At 34.3% G+C, this 23,371-nt stretch overlaps 1 protein-coding gene across 1 annotated transcript; it reads right to left on the bottom strand.

The window, feature by feature from the left end:
* Positions 1–493: 493 nt before the first annotated feature.
* On the bottom strand, positions 494–21,740 carry LOC103973257 (cell division cycle 20.2, cofactor of APC complex). Its single transcript, XM_065136460.1, has 6 exons — positions 21,729–21,740; positions 21,429–21,662; positions 20,454–20,598; positions 20,204–20,262; positions 1,359–1,492; positions 494–1,268 (listed from the first exon to the last, which is right to left on the bottom strand). The coding sequence occupies exons 1-6, from the start codon at positions 21,738–21,740 to the stop codon at positions 494–496; spliced, it is 1,359 nt and encodes a 452-aa protein (XP_064992532.1).
* Between the last annotated feature and the right edge of the window lie 1,631 nt (positions 21,741–23,371).

The raw sequence follows: 23,371 nt of genomic DNA, 5'->3' as shown, positions 1-23,371 counted from the left end.
TGGACAATAATTATAGACCACATGTTTCATCAATTGGGCAATAATCATATTGATAACTATGAAATGATAAACAATAAATAGGAAACAAAAATCAAACTTGTAGCTGCAATGATAGTCATGTTGTAAATAAGCCTACTAAAATGCTGTAAAAGGCTGTAAGGCTTCTAACTTACCTTAGGCGGTTGCGCTCATATTTGAAGATCTCGAATCCATGCGCTTGTATGAAAATGTGCCTCTTTGACACCACGAAACTTCCCATTGTAATGTTACCAACAACATATCTTCATGTCAAGCACTAGAGAAGTCTTCCATTTGGAATCTTAATCATTTCCACCTATTCGCCTTTTCATCTTATGAGAACATTAAATTGGGCAAAGGGCAGTTCAGGTTTTGTTATTTTGGGAGTCTCAAAGATATTCCAAAACCTGATTGTCTCATCTGCTGCTGCAGAAGCTACTACACCTCCCAGTGGACTCCCAGCCAAGGAAAGAACCTAGGATGAATGACCGGAAACCTCAGCCACTCTCGTCATGGATGGGTAATTCCACAAGGTGAGTTGATTGTTCGGCGAACCATGGGAGGTCAGTAATTCAGATTTGTTTTTGTCCCATAACAATGCACAAACTTCAGAGCCAACATCAATCGAGTTCAAGCAAGCACCATTAACGGTGTTCCAAAACTTAACGCAATTATTATTGCAACCTCCACCAGAAGCCAGCAAGTTGCTCCGAGTTGGGCACCAGTCAACGGCCTTCACAATGGAAGTGTGGCTACTGATCCTATGAAGCCATTGACGTTGACGTGGATGGTCACGTGAGACAAGCATGCAGGCATCCCATATGTGCACTAGTTTGTCCTGCCCTCCACTCGCCAAATACCGCCCTGACAACATGGACCATTTAAGACTACAAACTCTACGCCGATGCCCATTATAGAAACAGATGAACATGTCATCCTTTCTAAAGTCATAATCAACAACAGTGCCATCAAATCTTCCGACCGTCAAGATTGAATTACTTCTCCATGCAAGTGACAACACAGGGGCCTGGTTCTCATCTTCCATCCCATCCATGACATGTCCTGTTGCTGGATCAATCAGGGCTAAATCTGAATTGCCAAATGCGACAGCTAGAACTGCACAGTCTGGCGACCAGCGGATGCAAGTGATAGGTCCTCTGTCTTCTACGGGTTGTAGAAGCTTAGTCGACTCGTTTGCAGCGTCCCAGAGATACACTGCGTCCTCAAGGCCAATCGCCAACACATTATTGCTTCCCCAGTCAAGGAGATTCAAAACATTATCATCCAACAAGCCGTGGATTACCAAAACCCTCTCTGATTCTTTAGGGATTCGCCTCTACTGCTTCTTCTGCGGCTGAATGGGCTCGTCAAACTGGGGCAGCTTGCTGGCCGGTGCTTCAGGTGCAGTCTTGAAAGCGAGGATACGAGACCTATTCTTCAAAATGCAGTCATCGATAAGCTTTTGGTATACCAACTGTATAAATAGGAAAGGGAACATGTTGTATTAAAAAAGTGAAGTTTCGCTCTTGCTTTGGCCAGCGACCAAAGTCGTTGAGAAAGCGAAGTTTCACCCTTGTCTTCGGCCAGCGACCAATGTTGCTGTAGCCACATTCCTAAGAGGCTCCACAGCCAATCATCTTCTTCACCGTGGTAGCCTTCGCTCTCTTGTCTTCGGCCAGCGACCAATGCTCTTGCTCTTGCTCTACTCATAACAATAGCAATCGTAACAATAGCAGCGATCTGCTCTTGCTCTACTCAGGAAGTCTCTCGATTGTAAACCATTCTTTGCATCGATCCAAGATTAGTATCTTTATCAGGAGCACCATCTTGCGGGGGCATGAAAGAAGATAAGATTTCCCCAACTATATAAGAAAATCTCTCTATTCTATTGAGAAAATTCCTCTATTCATAAGAACAATTACTGAAGAAGCTTTATTGAAGAAGTGAAGAAGCTTTATTGAAGAAATGAAAAATGCTTTTAATACATTAACATGTTCCCTCTCCTATTTATACAAATTAGGAGAAAGGATTTCCCTCAACAGACTAGACGATTTTTCTCAACAGAATAAAGAGATTTCCTTATACAGTTGGGGAAATCTGATCTTCTATCATGCCCCCGCAAGATGGTGCTCCTGATTAGTATACCAATCTTGGATCGATGCAAAGAATGGTTTACAAGCGAGAGACTTCGTGAGTAGGGCAAGAGCAAATCGCTACTGTTATGATTGTTATGATTGCTGTTGTTGTGAAGGCATAGGTTTTAATATATTAACATGTTCCCTCTCCTATTTATATAAATTAAGAGAAAGGATTTCCCTTAACAGAATAGAGGATTTTTCTCAATAAAATAGAGAGATTTCCTCGTACAGTTGGGGAAATCTTATATTCTATCAATTGGTTAGGCGACGAAAAACGATCAAGAAAACCAGAAAAATCGATCTTCACATAAGAAAGTCGACAACCAAGAATCGATTAAAAGAACCCCAAGACCAACAAAAATTTTGAACTCTAATCAAAATTTCGACGGATGAAGAACCAAGCGAAACGAAACAAAACAAGAGGAAAAAAAAAAGAAAGGAATGAGATCACCGTAATAAAAATTGAAGGAAAGGACCCTCACAGCTGTACCCGTTCGTGTTCGTCGGAGAGTAGTTCCGACCTTCGCAGAACGACGAGATCGCCGAGAGCCGAGAGCCGAGAGCCAAGAACGCGCGAGGGGAGAGATAGTTGTGATTGCAACAGAGTGGGCCCTCGGGTTATATAGATGCCACCCATCCCAAGCGTTACATTCTAAAATCATTCTGTTATATTTACCCAATCTACGTAGCGGGTAGTTTGACATCACACCATTATATACAGCTATCATCTACGTTAAATTTCGTGTACCTTACTCTTTTAGAATTTGTATGTTAAAGAAACAAGACGTGGTATTTTTTTTGTACGAAGCAATGTTTTTAAACTACTAAAATTATTATTAATATAATGAGATTTGATATTCTTTTATTTGTCACTAAAAAAGAAAATTTTTATTTCGGATTTTTTAAATTTTTAAATAATATCTATAAACTGATGATATTTTTATTAATACACTAGGTTTTGAGTCTCAAATAATAATATATCTTATTTTTAATTTTAAATTTAATACAATTTTCCTTCACATAAATTATGCATCTAATTAATCCAACAAAGATCAATGAACAATTAGACAAAACTAGAAGTAAATGCTGACCATTCTCAATTTAGATGATAAATAGTTAAATGCTTGAATTATTAAGAAAAATATGACAATTAATCAGTTTTAATCATATTAATTTATTATTGTAATTCTAACCAAAATTCATTGAAATTTCATCTTAAATTGTTGGATAATCATAGAGTTAGTTATTATTGTAATTCTAATCTCAATATTCAATCTATCTTATCTTTGCGAACACAAATCGATATTATCTTTCTTATGAGTATAATCATAGAGTTAGTTAACTAGCCTCTCTTACCATACCAAGTAGCAAAACAAAATAATAATAATATTTTTAAAAAATAAAGAGGAGGAATTATATTGAAATATGAATTAATAAACTATAGCCATTTACAATTCTATTTATAGAGCCTAAAAAGCATCCCAAATGTCACATTTAACTGATATTGTTGTAAGAGACATATCCTTTCATTAAAATATCTTTTATGCGTATCAAGATTATCTTTACATAATTTTAATTTTTAAAATATAATACTAATAAAATTATATTTATTTATAAGATAATATCATTAGAAAAACTTTTTATTTTTTTCTTTTTACCTAGAAAAGAATGACTTCAGGATTATGTAAAAGACTGAGATACTTTTCTCTCCCTTTATCAAAAGAAAATGTAAAAATATCTATAAATCAAATACGACTATAATGATATATTAAATAATAAAATAATACTTTTAATTAATATCTTAATAAATATAGTATGAATTATTAAAAAAATAATAGTACTATCAAAAAATAATCATATAGGTTGTTGTTATTAGATATCAATTTAATTTATCCTTAAGTCATTTTTGCTATTTTTGACACAATTTTGATTAAAATGTGTTATAATTGATAAAAGAGCAAAAAAATTAAATTAAATTTATAAGTTATGAAATCCATAAAGTAGATTAGAAAATATTTATAAAGAGTATAAAAGAGTTTATAAAAGGTAGAACCAAAATATATGAGATACATTATTATTAAAATAGATTCCACTACTTCATAAATTTATAAAATTATTATAATTTTATTTAGCTAAGGTGATTGAACTCCAAATCAAAAACATTCTACATGAAACCTTTATAAATATTTTGTAGATTGTTTCAGTTTTCAAAACTTTGATAAAAATTTATTATTTTTTTTACCTTTTCATCACATTTTAACTTGATATGTCAAGAGAACTGTGTAGACTTTGCATCACTTCAAAAAAATTTCTATTATTATCTACTTAGAATACTCTTTAAAGGATCCATAATTTGTGAAAGAGATTTTGGGGGAGATAGATATAAGAGTATTATTATTAAATAAAAGTAGAAAAATATCATTTCCAGAATTCTTTATTACAAATGATCATTAAATTAAAACTAGGATGCTTTATAAAGTGATATAGTAAGCACTAAAATTAGAATGTCTTATGAAAAGATATAATAAGCCATGTAGTAGTTTTTGTTGTACAAAGCTGATTGCAAGCTTCTATGAGTACATTTACTCCCATTAATATATATCTTAAAAAAAAGTTTTGTGATTATTGATATTCTTTTATATTACAAATAATATTATTTTTATCATAATATGAACACCTAGAAAAGAGAAAAAGAGATGATCATATGAAATTAACTAGAGCTTATCGAAGTAAGATTTTCTTTTTAGGCAAGATTTTGATTTTCTAAAATAAAATGATTGAAGGTAAAATCCATCAAACAAAATTACATATGTAGTAAAAATCATCATACCACCTAAAATGGTATAAAACATGTTATGCGTACTAGTCTAAATGTGGATCGGTATGTGAATTGCTCTTGTTTTAAGTGGTCTAATCTAGATTATATATGAAAACCTTAGAATCACCATATTTCTCATTATGTTGTTGCTATTGGATGGTGCTCACTCATTAGCCAGCATTTCTCTCTTTGGTACATACTTTCTTCTTATCATTCTCCTCTTCTTTCTTCATGTCCTTTCTCACTACTTTGTCTCCTCTTTCTCCTCTTTCACCGCTTTATCTTTTTCTTCATCCTCCCTCCTTTGATCCATCTTCTTTCTTCTTTCTCCTTCATTGCTTCCTCTTCTTCCTTCTTCCCAATCCAACACAAATTGATATAGGACAAAAGCATATTATTGAATTCTCTTATATTAACAACTACATAAATATCTTTATGTTCAACATGACCTCTTTTGAGTTTGGCTTCTCAAATGGATTCTCATATTATTAGATGCTTCAATCACCATCATTTTGTGTTTGTCCAATGATCTTATATAGTATAAGGTTTATATATTTTATTTTCAAATACAAAATATTTAAAAATATTAAGAAAGACAAGGTTAAACAACATAATTGTTCCATTTATTTATAGTCATTGCTTGAAATATCGGAAAGAAAATATATTAGAAAAATATATTTTCTATTAGTAACTCATTGCAAAATTACTATCATATTTGGTACATTTAGATGCTTTCTCTATTTAATAACCTTTTTTACTTTAGAGGAGTCTTGTCTAAGTGGAATTAGAATACTTTGGGTGATATTAATGACAAAGTTGATATTAATAAGTTATAGCTTCTAGATGCCATTGCTATTATCTTAAACAAGGATATTATAGAGTTGGGATCCCTTTATAATCACATTCAGACTCTTACTAGGTATGTTAACCTAAAGACTTCGGTCAAGATCAAGTTTAGATAGATTCAGAACGAGAATAGGGATATGAGATTTTATCATAATTTAATTATTGATAGATATAAGTAGAATTTCATTCATAACATTACCATTAGTGTACTTATGAACCTGAGCTTGTCTCTCATAAATTCATCTCCTTTTATTCTCAATTTTATGGTGAGGATATGAATAAGCCCTTTTTTTATTTTAATTCTAAATCCCTTTAGCCTAATATGAATAGTATTCTTAATGATCAAGGTTCTAAGTTCATTAGATATTTTAACAAATATAAAATCTGTAAGTTTCTTAGGTTGTTCGACTTTAGTAAAAGTCCTAGGACTGATAGGTATACTTTTAAATTTTATCAATACAACTGACATACTAAAAAAGATTATCTTGTTAAGGCCTTTAATTAATTATATTTTCATGGCTTTTTGTTAGTTGATTAGACTAGAACCTTCTCTGTCTTCATCCCTAAATATTTCATTCCTAGAAAAATTTTATATTTTTCATCCCATTTCTCTAGGTAATGTGGTGTATAATGTTTTGTCTAAGCTTTTAGCTTCTCATATCAAATCTCTCTTGAATAATTTGTTTCGTATTGAGTAATCAGCTTTTCTTTCAAGTAGAAGTATTCATGATAATATTTTGATAGCTTAAGAAGTGGTTCATTCTACGTTTGAAATAAGGGTAAGAGTCCTTTAGTTATGTTTAAAATTGATCTTGAAAAAGAATATGACCATCTTTCTTAGGATGTCATTATTTGCATTTATATTATTTTAAATTATTTTATATAATTTATGTCTTCGATTAAAACTCATATTTCTATTTATATCTTTTCATATCTTATTAATTGTAAGGGATTAAGGTATTTCAAGCGCAATAGGGGTATCGGGGACTAATATCCCTATATCTATACATCATTGTGGCTCAAATCCTTTCTTGCCTATTTCATAAGGCTATTGATGATAAGTTGCTTACCCTATTTAAATTTAAAAATGTATATGTTTCTCTCATATTATATATGTAAATGATATTTTGACATGCTTTAGGGTGAATAAAAGATTTTGTGAAACCATTAAGGATAATCTCAAGGCTTATGAGACTCTTATGAATCAACTCATTAATCTTAGTAAATATGATTTTTTTTTTCTCGTAGCATGAGAGTTGGTAAGAGAAAGTTCCATTTTAAATATCTTAGTACTATAATCATCCCTCATAGAATTCTTAAATCGCCCTTTGATATTATGTTGAAGTCTTCATGGTAAAATTGATTCTTGGAATAGGTCTAAGTTATCCTAGGCTGGTGGGTGTTAGAATCATAATGACACTAAGAGGAGAGGGTGAATTAGTATTATAATAAATTTTAACTGATTTTAAAGGTCCATTAATAAATCCATATTGGAAATGAAATTAACCAAAAATGTGAGTAAGGGTTCTAAGTAAAGTAAATTAGTAAGTAACAATAAATTAAAATCAAGAGAAACAATACAAATCGATTTATAGTGGTTCAATCTTTCTGACTTATATTTGCTCTCGATTTCTCTTTCATCGAGGTCATTGGCTTTCACTACTGATCTTCTTTTCAACAGATGAAAATCAACTATCATTGTTATAGCTTTTATCCTTTTAATAGGCTTATGAGAGAACCTCCACACTCACTCTTTTATAATATCTCTTATCTCCTATAAGTTAGAATCACCTCCTATAACTCAGAATCATCTCTAAACTCAAAAAAAGAGACTTAAATAATATCCAAAGAGAGAGCTACAACTCTTTACCAACTTATAAATTGATGCTCCATCAACCAAACCTTAGTGAGGTATTTATAGGCCCCAAGAGGCTTAAAAAATAGAGTCAAAAAATTTAAATCCCCTAAATTTTAGGGCATAGGCGGTACTATCGTTGACACATGGTAGTACTACCGTTATAACTTTTGATATTACAATTTTAGACTTTTGGACAGTACCATTATTATAATTTTTAAATTTTAAGTAATACCACCATCAATATAGGTGGTACCACTACCGGTAGCACTGATAAATAATGTTTATGCTTATCGGTTGACTTAAGCGGTACCACCACTTGTGCCTAGTAGTACCACTACCCAAGCCAACTCAAGTCCATTGTTTTAGCCTTTTAATAGGCCTAATTTAACCTTGGTCAAAGCCCATTGGCTTTATCAACAAGTTGACATGGTTTTGGCCCAATCCTAACTTAGTTTGACCTAAAAAGATATCAAACAGAACTTTAATAATTCAACAACATATCCTGCACAATTACAAAGCTTTCAACATGTTGTATGATATTTTGGCAAGTCGTCCAATCTTTTGATACTTTATCTGAAACTCTGGCATGTCGCCCTTTCCATCAGCATATCACTCAATCTATCGGCATGTCAACTTTTCTACGATATATGTTATTTTAGCATAATATCTAATTCTTCTAGCAAGATACCCAAACTTATAGCATAAAGTTCAATCATCCAACTCTATGTCTAATTTCCAACATAATACTTTTCTTAGCACAATGTTTGATTCTCCTACTTCGACAATTTGCCCTTGATGGTTCGAGTCCTTGATCGATATATTTCCTATGTCACTTCTCTCAAAAGTATATTAGTTTGTGAACTCATTAATTGATTTTATTATCAAAATATAGAATTGGATCACCCTCATTAATTTTTTTTAAATGTCACCCTTTTTCATGTTTTAAATGTCTTGATACTTAAAAAAGTGTTTCAGAATATTATATTAAGGATTTCTTATAGTAAAAATTTGATAATACTAATGGCTTTATCTAATTTCCTAGGATATTATTACGCTCCCCAAACAAGATGGTGGTTAGGGCATTCATTTGACCACTACTAGTCTTGCTCTTTAAGTGAAAAAGAGTTTCCATAGTGCTGAATTAGGAGTCCAATCTTTAGGTCAAAGTGATTACTGTTAAATGACATTATCTCCCCTTATAAGCATGTTAATTCTTCTCTTGTTAATTGTTGTTGGAGTTTTTTTCTCTATATTTTCTCTACGAGGGTTTATCTTTCTTCATCAGTGATAGTATTTCTATTGATGTGATATATGATAACTGATTATTTGATGTCCCTCTTTTATTGAAGCTAACATTTATAAATATGGATTTTAACTTTAAAAATGTCATAATTTCTAGTTTGATTTAGGGTTTGTCTTTTCAAGTACTAAACCCATTTCGATAATATATTGGAATGATACATATCGGTCTATATTGGTATATTAACACATGGTATGCTGGTGGTATATACTGGGGGTTTGGCGAGAAAGAAAAAGAGAGAGAAGTGGAAGGGCGATGTCGGAATAGAGAAGGAAGGAGGAAGGAAGAAAGAGGGAAGAAGTGGTGAAAGAAGAAGGAAGAAGACGAAAGATGATGAGGAGAAAAAGAATAGTAGTAGTGTACTTGGGAAGCTACAACATTAATAGTACTGGTGAAGCAATAATATCATCGAAGTGGTGAAGCAATAATATCATCGAAGTGACAACAGTAACAACAACGATATCTTACTTAATGGCGAAGTTGTAGCGAGAACAGTGATGAAGTAGCAACAACAAGGCGGTAGCATCTTACACAAGAAGAGGGCTCGCATTTGTGATTGCGAGTTGGTGACCTCTTATGCGACAATGAAGCATGACAATAATAGTGGCAAAGCAGCAATGGCGAGGCGACAACATCTTAAAGGAGAAGAGAGCTCGCATTCGTAAGTCATAATCTCTTTTTTATAACATTAATTTGGATAGGACCTCCACTATATCTTTGATTTTTTATTAAGTTAATTAAATTGCTCAAAATGGGATGGTTTGCATATTGGCCCACATCTGGACAAGTATATATCACCCGTCCTATACCATTTTGGGTGGTACAATAAATGTTGGTTTGGTTAATAATTAATTATGGGATACATGTAAAATACTATCCTTATTTGGGTTAGTGGGAGGACCTTTGGTTACAAGGATTAGTATTCCCTTAGCCTCTATGATGATAGAAAGATATGGAAGGCACAACTATTAACTAAATTTGCTTATAGGTATTTGAGAGGTTGCTCTAGTGACACTGGTTTGAGTGAGGAGTGTTAGGTGAAGCTACAGAAGGTTCTTATCCTCCCTAGAGTTTAATTATTTTGTTGAAAATTGCTTCATCATAGGCTTCTTACCATTGGGAGATTAGCTAAGATTGGTATTTGTGATTTTAAACGGCAACATTTTTGGAACACAAATTGTTGGCATAGCTATTAAGTTTTGGTGTTATCGTAAGACAACAATATGAGACCAATAAATAAAGATATCAAATGCTGCTCTCGAAGACAATATGAAATTCCACTTAAGCTATTCTTCATAATTCTATTCTTATAAATGTCATCAACAAAAGGTGCAATAAGACTAACTCACTCCTAATTGAAAACGAACATCTACATTTGAAAATATTTTCTAGAAAAATAACAAAATCTTGTTTAATTTTTCTTCAAGAAATTTAAATATTACCTATTTATTTTTAACTTTTAATATAGTCAAGCGGTCAAATATTACCTCCTAATTCAACACGAAATAACCAAATACTATTTACTTTTTCTTTATGAAGATTCAAATATTACCTGATTATTATGAGTTTTCAATATAATCAAGCAATCAAAATCTAATCAATAAATGAAGCCCACTAATCTGTAGAGTGTTTTTGTTATTTAGCTGGCACTACTTTTCCTACATGATTGACATAACAAATGAGTACCATGGACTTGAATAATATAATGAATATCCTATGGCCTAGAGGGATACAACTACATACATTTAAATTTCCTAAGATTTTGTAGTGGCCAAAGCCTCTTGATGTGGTAGCCATGTTTATTTTTGAATAATCTGATCATACTTGTTTGAGGCTAAGGCAGAGAGATAAGAAAATAAAACTTCACAACTTACCTATAAAGGCCATGTTCTTGTGAAAGCTCTAATGTTCTCATATAAATTCACTAACTTATGACCATAAACCATAATGTCATGTTTGCAAAGCACCGGGCATGATTTCACTTGCTATAACTTGGAATGTTATGGCCATAACTTATGCAAAAGCTAAAGGTTTGATAGAAGCATATAAACATCACAAAACATGAATTATCTTTCTGCATACAGAAAGTATATAATCCCAATATGGTTGTAGAGTTAGAATAAATTACCTTTTCTATTACTAGTGGAATAGAGAGAAAGATGGGTTGATCAAGTACAAAAAGGAACTCAAGATGTTGCCCTCACTGGTCTCATTCAAAAGACTTTTAGAGATTTATGATTCACATAAAAAAATAGAAAATCATTTTCGTTTATCTAATACTGTATAGAGTGAGTAGAGTGATACCAAATTTATAGATTCATCAAGAGGATACTCAAAAGCTACATGAACTAAAATCCTAGAAATCAATTTGTATAGTACTTTCTTCTTTTAACAAAGTTCTTCCTAAGCAAAGAACAAATTGAGAATTAGAAACAAAAAGTAAAATTAAAAGTGTCTCACAGGATTTACTCATCATATTGTAATTATATTTAAGCAATGGCACCTAGCAAAAACACAGATTCAAACATGATTCATAATTTCTATCCGTACTATTGTACCGAGTCTCGCTCAATACAGTATGCATACTAATAGTATGCTAGGGCATATTGCGAATATGCATAAAATGAGTTAAAATCCCTTTAAAATATCTAAAAAATAAAAAAAGTTAGAATTTGATTTTTAAGACATAAATAATTATAAATTTAGCATAGCTTTAGCAAAAATAATGTAAATTAGAAAATATTGTCATATATCTTTTTCGAGCTTTAAGGAGTAACATTGTGGTATGTTTTAGATCATCCTTCCGTTAATATTGAATAATCTAGTGGCTAAGGAGTATTGCGAAAGGCAATGTGTTGACTATCACGAAACATTCTCACCCATAGTCAAGCTAAAATCCATCTGAATCCTATTGGTTATTGTAGCATACTATGATTATGAGATTTAGCAGATGGATTTAAAAACTGCATTCCTCAATAACAACATCGAGGAGGAGGTGTATATGATACAACTTTAGGGATTCATGTCCAAGGATTACTCAAATAAGATGGTGTGTAGGTTGGTTAGGTCCATTTATGGACTAAAGCAAGCTTCTTGAAGTTGGAACATAAGATTTGATCAAGTAATCAGATCTCATGACTTCGTGAAGAACGAAGATGAGCCTTATGTATACAGAAAGGTAAGTGAGAGCGCTATCACCTTCTTGATGTTATATGTGGATGACATCCTAATCATTGGAAATGATGTAGGAATGCTATCCATAGTAAAGATTTGGTTATCTAGATACTTCTCCATAAAGGACTTAGGGGAAGCATCCTATATCTTGGGGATTCAGATATATAGAGATAGATCCAAGAGGATGCTTGGCTTGTCGTAGTCCAGATACATAGTCACAATTGTCAAAAGGTTTAACATTAAAAATTCCAAGAAATGTCTTATACCGATGAGACATGAGATATCACTTTCTAGGAGTATGCCCCCAAATACTCTTGAAGAAAGGGCGAACATGGATAGGATACCCTATGCCTCAATGATAGGGTCTATCATGTATGTCATGCTATATACCAGACCTGATATAGCGCTTGCTCTGAGTGTCATAAGCAAGTATCAGGCAAATCCAGCCTTGGAGCACTAGAAAGTAATAAAGTATATCATTAAGTACTTGAGAAGGACTAATGATATTTTACTGGTATATGGAGGTATATTGCTGCAGCAAAGGCAGCAAAGGAGGGAGTTTGGATGAAGAAGTTCATCATAGATCTAGGAGTCATGCCAAGGAGCGAGGAGCCGATTCCCTTATATTGCGATAATAACGGGGCGATTACTCAAGCAAAGAAACTCAGGTCTCATCAGAAATGTTCTAAGGAGGTTCTAGCTTATTAGAGAGATCATGACCCGAGGAGATATAACAGTGGAAAGGGTTTCATCTGAAGATAATATCACAGATCCACAAACAAAGCCATTGTCTCATATTGTCTTTGAGCGTCACAAAGGTTTGATGGGGATCAGGCACATAGGTGGTTGGCTTTAGGTCAAGTGGGAGATTGCTAGTCATAGGTATCATACAAGCCAATCATGTGAGTGATGACACTTATGACTTGACACACAGTCTTTTTGCTTATTATTATTATTTAATATTTTATCACTATATATATATATATATATATATATATATATATATATATATATATATATATATATATATATATATATATATATATATATATATATATATATATATATATATATATATATATATATATATATATATATATATATATATATATATATATATATAGTGATGTCTATGGATTTGTGCAATGAGAATCGAATTGTGATGAGATCACGATAATAAAATCGATTTATCTTTAAACACAAACCCTAAATAATTCTGATCATAGGTTACTCAAGAGGGACATCGAGATAATTAGACAGACTGGTGTGCTGTATACCCGTTTATATGATGAATGTAACTGATCTCGTAGCTACTCGTATGGGGACACTAGAGACACAGGACATGTGCTAGTTCACTTATTAATCTGTTTACGGAATGCTGGATAGTTGATGATGCCTTATTATTAGACAATGATTCAATTGTCCCAATGGTATATCTGATCCTTAGACTTGAGATACCAATGATGTCTTGTATGAGTATCCCACTCTTTGATACCAGACTTATAGGTCTGAAAATTTCAAATCTAGCACAACCGGTCATCGAGAGTGGTAGCCAACCGTATGAGAACTATTGAGTATTGATAGAGGATCATTCAATCTTAGTGTCATAAGAGGAATATCTCATGTGTTCTTGCTAAAAAAAATCCCTAGTCAAGGTCATTCAGATTGAGATATAAAGAGTTCTCTAGGAGAATCCGATTAGAGTGAGACTCGAGTAGAAAGCATATGGGTATAATAGCACCATGCTCGGTATATGGTCTCTAGGATATTAGATAGATGAGGGACTATTGGTATATGGTAACTAAGGGCAGATAGATCCAATGGATTGGGTTCCCCTATATCATTTTGGGACTACGGCGTAGTGGCCTAGCACGTCTGCAGTTGATGAGTCGAGTGAATTATTATGGATATAATAATTCACTAAGCTAGAAGGAGTTCTAACAGGTATGACTCATGGCCAGCTTGATGTTGGGCCTAGAGGGTCACACACATATGGTAGGCGTTGCGATGAGTAAATGTTCGAATATGAGATATCTGTCGGAGCCCCTATCTTATTGGATATCCAATAAGCCCCTGAATTATTAGATCCTATGAATGAGATCCATTAAGAGCCAATGAGAGATTATTTGATAGAGATTAACTAATCTAAGAGGCTTGGGTAGTTGGATGGAGATCCAATACCCAATAGGGTTAGATCCACTAGGGTTAAGTTGATAGGAGACATCTATAAATAGGAGGGAACCAATGATTCATAGGCTAGAGCCTCTTTGGGTTGTCATCTCCTATTCTCCTCCTCAAATAGTAGGCTTGGAGATTTGAGGAGCATCGTTGCAACCCTACTATGTGGATCACCACTAGAGATGAGGGCATTTGACTTTATTCATCCTCTTCTACAGATATGTAGGGATTCAAGGATATATTATCTCCCTATGTAACACAATCTTTAATATACACAATTTTAAGTTTCACGGATTTTGTGCACCAATCTTCGCACGATGACGAACACATCTTTAGGAAATTTGGGGATCTTGTTTTCTATTCTTCTGCTACGCATGTGATGTTACCCCAAGATTTCCCCATAGTGGTATTAGAGCCAAGTTGTTCAGGTGAAATATTGGTTTTGAACTTCGTGTGTTGTGTTTTGGAGAAGTTTTTTATGTCAAAATCATTGACACAAAAGCGAGAAAGGGCAGCAACTGTTGTTGCCCTTGCTACCCTCGCAGATGGCAGCACTGCCATCTACGTGCAGTAGGCTTGCTGTCGACGGCCGACAGCCTACGGGGGTCGACAGCCCGCTAGCGCTTCCTGCAGTCGCTAGTTGCCTATGGGGGCCAACAGCCCATGAACAGAGGCACCGCGGGGGTAGTGGGGCCTATGGGCGCTGTGCTTGTGGGTAGAATCGCCAGTAGGGGCGATAGGGTCTACAAGGGCGCTCGTCCGGCAAGATAGCACTGCCTGCGGAGGCGGTGCTGCCCGCGGGGGAGCCCACCCGTAGGGGCGGAGCAGCTTGTAAGCACACCGCCCGTAGGCAAGGGCAGCACCCCCGCCCCCCGTCGTAGAGAGTCGCCACTAATAAGGCGACCGCAACAGAGGAGAGGGAGAACCGTAGTAGGGTTTTTGGGCAAAAAGATAGTTTTACCTTTGTGAACTTGAGAAATTTCATATTTTGTCCCTTTGTCCAAATTATGAAAATACCCCTCATAATTTAGAAATTTTCCTACTAACCTTGATTTCAAAAAAATATTAATTAATTAAAAGTTTAATTGATTATTATTATTATTATTGTTATTATTATTATTATTATTATTATTATTATTATTATTATTATTATTATTATTACTATTATTATTATTATTATCTAGTAGTTCTACATGATGATCATGTGTATATGTGATGTATGATATGTGGACGAATGATCATGGGCTGTCGGAAGTGTGTAATTGTGATTATTATTATTGGGGCCTGTAAGCCTCCATTTTATTTTTCGTTTATTGTCGGGCTTGTGTGCTTATGATTAAGTTGTAATTACACTATGAGGCATAACAGAAGCATGTAAGTGATAGTGAAACCCATGAGACAAACGATCGTGATGCTTGAAGATGCGTCGAGATGCCAACAGAACCGACAAGGACAAGATAGACGATCACAGGGCATGGAGATGCACCGCTACACACATAGATCTTGATGTGAGTGATTAAGCCCACTAGCTCGGGCTTGATCACATTAAGCTATGGTCCATGATTTTCTGGTATGATTGCTCATGTGATGTGTGATTACTTGTACACCTACTAACCTACTATATATATATATATATATATATATATATATATATATATATATATATATATATATATATATATATATATATATATATATATATTATGTATGCGATGTAGATATATATTAAGTGTGTATGTGTGTAACATGTCATATTAGGAGACCAAATCAAAGAAACCCCTATCTCGATAATATTAAATCGATAAATGTGAAGCAATTAGATTAACCAACGTGACCTTCCATCGTTATAGGTAGGGACGGATTCTTGATGTAGGTTGAATTAGTCGAATCCCTCGAGGCTCACCTATATCATGATTCGCTATCTTATCTATGACATAGAGGTGTCACCGGTGACCTGAGGACATGGTATGCTTAGTCGAGTGAGCTACAAGATTGATACATCCGTCATCACAAACAATAATGATATCATATTTAGCAATAAATGTAGTTGTCTCTTTTTTATTTTTCTTCTTTTCATTCTATTCTCGCTTCCAAAACCTACACTTTTTCTTCATGTGACCTGGCCTATTGTAGTGGAAACACTTGATATCTCTTCTAGACTTGGATCTTCCTCTATAATCATATGGATTTCTATTATGAGTTCTTTCACTTCTTTCTTATTTTTCAATAATAAGTGCATTAGAATAAGATTCTCCTTGTTATTTCCTTTTGGCATCTTCATTTAACAAACTATTTTTAAATATGTCTATAGTTATAGTCCCCTCTAGCATGGAGTTAGAAATTGTCACCATATAGGTTTCTCAACTTTTTTATAAATAGCTAAAAAGTATTAATTCTAGCATATCATCTTCTATATTCATTTTCATAGTAACCAGCTTGTTTGCAATACTCTAAAACGAGCTTATGTGCTCAACAATGTTACTATCATTTTTATATTTTAAATTGATAAGCTTTTGAGGAGAGAAATTTCATTTCTCACTATCTTTTTCACAAAGAGATTTTCTAATATTTGTCAAATAACATCAGCTTTGGTTTTATCAAAAATATGCTCTTGCAAATTTACATCCATCCATCTTCTAATATAGACAATAGCTTTTCTATGTTGAACCTCTCATTTCTCATCTTCCAATGTAAAATATTTTCTTTAATTTTGATAAGCTTATACAAATCTTTACAATATAGCAAATCTTCCATCATAGACCTCCATGTGGAATAATTTGAAGAGTACAATTTAATCATATTGTTTGACTCTTCCATTTTAATCACACAAGAAAAACTAGTACCAAATAACTTGGCTTTGATACCACTTTATTGGGAAAAACTATTATAGTGGAATAATTATTTTCCCTTTTTGTATATCAAAATGGGTTCCTTACCAAAATATCAACTTGTTACCCAAAACAAATATTAACTAGAGCAGCATAAATAGTAGAACAATGAATCAATCATAAAGTGAGACACTGAATTTTTACGTGAAAAGCCCAATGCGAAAGAAATCACGAGACCGTGGTCCACTTCAAATCTCCACTATCACCAATAATGATAATATGTTTACAATAAGTATTCTCTAAAATAACTAGAGGATCATAATAACATCAAGAATACAGATCTTGGCTCAATAATAGCATATCATCATCATCATATATGAATTTCATAAAAGGAAAGGTTTAAGTCTCACAAAGTGAGTATATCAGAAAAGCACCTCGAATAGGACAAATCGTAGATTGGCACCATTATGATTAAAGAGCTTATTGCAAGGATTCTCTATATAAAATTTGGACCAAAATCGATAAAATTTAGTCATTTGATCGTTTAATAAAAACCTCAAAACCTAGCTTTCTCTCTCCTCTATCTTTCTTTTGTTTTCTGCATCGATCTTTTTCCTTTCGCCCACCTCTTATGTCGCGCACAACGCTATTTTTTTTTTTTTTTTTTTAATAATTGATCAGATTTAGGCTCAATGCTCCTATTGTCCGGTCCAAGACCACCTAGATCTAATAATATTTTAATTATCTAAGTTGGGAGTTGATTCGGAGTAAACCGAGATCCTTCTTCTAAATTGATCCCAAATTAATTTCTATTAACATCGAACAAATTAGACTCCAATTATGCCTAACCTTGTAAAATTACGTTAAGATATTCTCAAAAATACTCCTTTCCAATGCTTAAGTTAGTACGTGATTTAGAGGATTTAACTAGCATTATAAGAGAAAATATTATTTAAGATGTGAGATGTTGATTATCTAATATTAAAATTTTGGTCACTTGATACTAGAATATCAACTACCCGAGGATCCAGCGCTGAGATGATGCCAACCATATTAGTATTTCTCTTTCACCATTAAATCACCTCTTCAACTGGTCCGTTTGCAAAGAGAATCACTCCAGAGGTTTCACGTTTAACAGCTATGACAAGCCTTAATGGTAACTAATAGTCAAATAACCTACTAAACTACTACTAATAGCATCAAAATTAAAAGGAGGGACATGTCTGCACTATAAACTTGACTCTTACCGGTGATAAAAGGGAAAGGAAAAATTGAGTTAACTTTATCAAATCATATTTCAAACAAGGAAAAATATAAATTTCAACTCCACCAGAACCTAGTCGGTATCAAAGTACATTTTGCTTCTCATGCTTAAGCTCCAAAATAAGCATAAAAAAAAGAAAGAAACACGTCAACAAAGTGTTTAATACGATCAAATCAATTGATAGAGTTAATGATCTAATCTATATTTTGAGTAACGGAGGACTAGCTTCGATCATAAAAAGATAATTAAATCAGGAAGAATCAATGTTAGACCATATTGGAATATGTTAGAAGATTGGACGTCGAGCCAGAGGATCGATTGACGTATCGATAGAAGGCTTTCTGCCATGAGTTCGAGCATTGGGCCAAGAAGATCGAACATTACGCTAAGGAGATCAAATGTTGCGATAAGGCAACATGCCGATTGGGTAATACGTCGAAGGAGAAGACGATGCGCCGAAGGGTCAGATGAAGCGCTGAATGAACCAATGACATATCGAACAACATGTGATTAATGCTCTGTAATAAGTCTAGATCAAAGTAGTTTTAGTTCTAATTAGATTAGTTTAGAATATAATTAGGCCTACTCAATTAGGGGCTCATTGGGCCTGAGTTACAACTATTTTGGGTCAAGTAGAAGGCCCATTCGATCACCCAAGATTATGTGGAACCACCCATGAGTTGGAAAAGTCAATAGCACACTTTTCCATGCTACCAGGCAATGATACCACTCAATGTCAAACTGGGAGGCGATGGTACCACCCAGTGCAAGCGATAGTGTCGTCTATACCCTAAAAACTCGAGGATTTGAATTTTGGCTTCAAGTTTTGAAGCCATTTGGGGTCTATAAATACCCCACAAATTCTTGCTTGCAATACATACAAAAAGAGAGCAAAAACTCAATGATTCCAATATTGTAAAACTCTTTTAAGTATAGAGTCCCTCCTCCAAGAGCTTAGTGATAGTCCTAAGGGAGGTGTGTGAGGGAACACTTATAAAAGAGGGGTGTAAAGGTTCTCTCCTGAACTTGTGAAAAGAAGAAAGAGTGTAAGGATAGTTGATTTTTGTCCATTAGAAAGAAGATCGACGGTGAAAAGTTGGTGGCCTCGAGTGAAGCAGAATCGAGAGTGGACGTAGGTCACAATGACTGAACCACTATAAATCGATTTATATTTATGTTTTGTTGTTTACCTTTATTGCAAACTGCTTTACTTCCTCGTTACTTTAGCTGCATACTCGTATGAACATTTTCAAAGTTAAACACTCCTTGATACGATTTTATCGTACGAAGATTTTCAACTCGACGTAAGTTTTACATACGCACCAATTCACCCCCCGCGCCCTTCTCTTAGTACCGACTTGATCCTAATACAAAGAACAAATATATCTACAATAAATAATGTGCAAGCTTCTTCCCCGACGAGTTAATGCTGAGTTCTAGACCAAATCTATAGGAGCAAGCTAATTGCACGTACCAATGGTGCCAGCATAAGTTCTTGAGAAATCCTAACAAATTGAACATACTGATGACAATTCAGAATTTCATATAAAATGACATTTTATTTAATTATATACTTGTACTACAATTATATACAAGCCAGTATATAATTGTATATAATTAAATATAATTGTAGTACAATTCATATACTTGTATATTTAATTATATACAAGCCAGAATTTTTTGTCACGTCTTCACTTTCACCCCATATGCATAGGACATACAAGGAAACAGCAGTTTAATTGCATAATAGCTCATTATGGATGCCCAACGATAACACAGACTTCTAACAAAGAGCCACTCATGAGCTCAGCCATAGCCTCAAGTATCAGGCACGAATTTTCTACAATAATCCATGGACTAAGTGACACAAACGGATGCAAATTTCTCCAGCCCTTCAGCAATATATTCACATTGCAGGAGAAGATATCCAAGCAACTTCATTATATACTATGCACAATGAGTAACATACTACTAGCCGTCTTTCATTGTCACCTCAGGCACTGAATCCCTTCTGGAGAGAACTCCACTGACCGGCAGGAATGCTAATGGAAGCTTCAGCAGACACCTCAGCCATCATCTCCTTGCTGATACCGGCATTGCAGATGTTTGCTAGAGACCGCATATGTTTCATCCCATACTGAGATAGAGATCCACAGTGTGCTTCAAAAGTCCTCACCTGGAAAGAGAAAAAAAAAAAAGACATCACAGCTTTATAAAATTCAAAGGAACAAAAACCAAAGAATTTCCCACATATTCCATAGGTTATAGGTTATCTAACACAAGTTTCGTTGTTGAAGTTCCTCAAGAACGAAATTGAGTACAACTGGTCTTGCAAATCATGGATCTGTAGATTGTACCTTCATATATTTTTATCCAATAGAACTGGAAATAATACACCTATTTATTCGCCAGTAAATTATAAAGCAGAAGTCTTCACTTAGATAAAAAATTGTGCCATGTCCAACCAAATTGGTACAGACAAGAAAATGCTTGAAAATAGACTCAATTGCATGATGACAAGATCATGTGATCACAGGCCACTGAAACATCAATATGATAGAAAGGTATTGCTACAAAAGCAGCCACAAACCAACTAGGACATGTTTCACAATCCGATCTTGTTATCATGGCAAACATGAGCCAGAAACCAAAATTGGTATTTCAATCTTGATTTGTGACTGCCTTAAATAGCCATAATTACATTCATAATTCATTCTGTTCATCCATAATTACATCCTTAAGGGTCTTTTTTCTTGTATTAAGTCGAAAGGAACATGCTTAAAGGCGCCCATACAGTTACAGTTAGTTTAACATTAATGAGAATCCCCATCAAGATATGATAGTGTTTGGAAATTCCCTGGTTGTTAGCATCCTATGCAACAATGACAGGCCAAGTTGTCTGCCATCAGAGGTGAAGCATAAGATACAACTTGGGAAGGACTCGTAGGCATGCTAACAGAAGACAATTTTGAAATTGTTAAAAATCATGTTGATCAATATACTCACCATCGATTTGAGGCAGGACCAATCATCCACTAAAGGCTGGCCTGCAGGGCGAACAGTTTTCAGCACTTCTGACCCTTGCTTAGAACTGAACAACAACTTCCCGATGAATTCTATACTATTGTCTACATGCAACCGATGTGATATTACTTCGAGAAGTTCCTTCTGAGCGTTACGTTTATGAGAAGAGCCTTCACGTGCCTTTTGATACTTCAATAAGAAAGGTAAAGTGTCAGTCTGAAACAACAGATGAAGCAATTGAAAGAAGTAAAAACACAAAGTTGCACTAGGTAATGCCAGAACCATGTACTGCATTTAGGGATCAGAAAGCATGAGAAGAATGAACAGAACAAGCAAAGCAAACTACATAGTAAGGATGATGCCAACCTTATGCCAGAGTAAGGAAGATGCCAACCTTTAACCGAACATCATGGTTGGTCGAGTCCCTTGAGATTATGGTGGTTCGGAGGCCGAATAGGATAGGAATCACAAAAAGTTATGATCAACAAAAGTTGTCTACCTTTTGGGCTTAGTGTGATTGGTCGAGTCCCTCAAGGTTACACTAAGACGTTGATTCGATCCCGATCCCCACTAAAAGTCTACCGAGGACTTCCGTTTCACGTGTTGAGGGTGTCGCGTGACTCGCTAGTAAAATAGTGGGAGTAGATTAAGATAGAAGTCTATATCTTGATTGTTTATTTTTCTACAAAATCTACATGTTATTTATTTCTGCTGCATTTTTATTTTCGAAAAAATCTCGCTTTCAAATCCCTTACATGGCATATTTGATGTCAACCACCTCACTAGTCCAAATTATACGGACTGGCTCCGCAACTTGAGAATTGTTCTCACGGTGGAGAAAATCACATACATATTTGATATAGTGATGCCTACGCCCGAGGAAGAGACAAGCGAAGAGACATGAGATATCGCTTTTTAGGAGTATGTCCCCAAATACTTCTGAAGAAAGGGCGAACATAGATAGAATACCCTATGCCTCAATGATAGGATCTATCATGTATGCCATGCTATGTACCAGGCTTGATATAGTGCTTGCTCTGAGTGTCACAAGCATGTATCAGGCGGATCCAGGCTTGGAGCACTAGAAAACAGTAAAGTATATCCTTAAATACTTGAGAAGGATTAAGGATCTTTTACTGGTATATGGAGATAGTAGCCTCAAGGTTGAAGGCTACACGGACTCGAGTTTCCAATCTGATATCGATGATAGCAAGTTAAATTCGGTGTATATGTACACTTTAAATGGAGGAGCAGTGTGCTGGAAGAGTTCCAAACAAGATACTATAACTGACTCGACCACAAAGGTGGAGTACATTACTATAGGAAAGGCAGTAAAGGAGGGAGTCTGGATGAAGAAGTTCATCACAGATCTAGGAGTCATGCCTAGCAACGAGGAGTCGATTCCCTTATATTATGACAATAACGGAGCGATTGCTCAAGCGAAAGAACCCAAGTATCATCAGAAGTGTTTTGATGAAGTTCCAACTTATTAAAGAGATCGTGGCCCGAGGAGATATAATAGTGGAAAGAGTTCCATCTGAAGATAACATCACAGATCCATTGATAAAGCCGTCGTCTCATATTGTCTTTGAGCGTCATAGGGATCTGATGGGGATTATACATACAGATGATTAATTTTAGGTCAAGTGGGAGATTGCTACTCATAGGTGCCCTACAAGCCAATAATGTGAGTGATGACACGTGTAACTTGACACACATTTTTTTGCTTATTATTATTATTTGATATTTTATCATTATATAGTACTTTATATATATATATATATATATATATATATATATATATATATATATATATATATATATATATATATATATATCCATGGATTTGTGCAATGAGAATCGGATCGTGATGAGGTCACGATAATGAGACCGATTCACATTTAAATACAGACCCTAAATAATCT

The sequence above is a fragment of the Musa acuminata genome, chromosome BXJ3-1, assembly GCF_036884655.1.
Source record: "Musa acuminata AAA Group cultivar baxijiao chromosome BXJ3-1, Cavendish_Baxijiao_AAA, whole genome shotgun sequence".
Lineage (NCBI taxonomy): Eukaryota > Viridiplantae > Streptophyta > Magnoliopsida > Zingiberales > Musaceae > Musa > Musa acuminata.
This window is presented reverse-complemented; position numbering and strand designations above follow the sequence as displayed.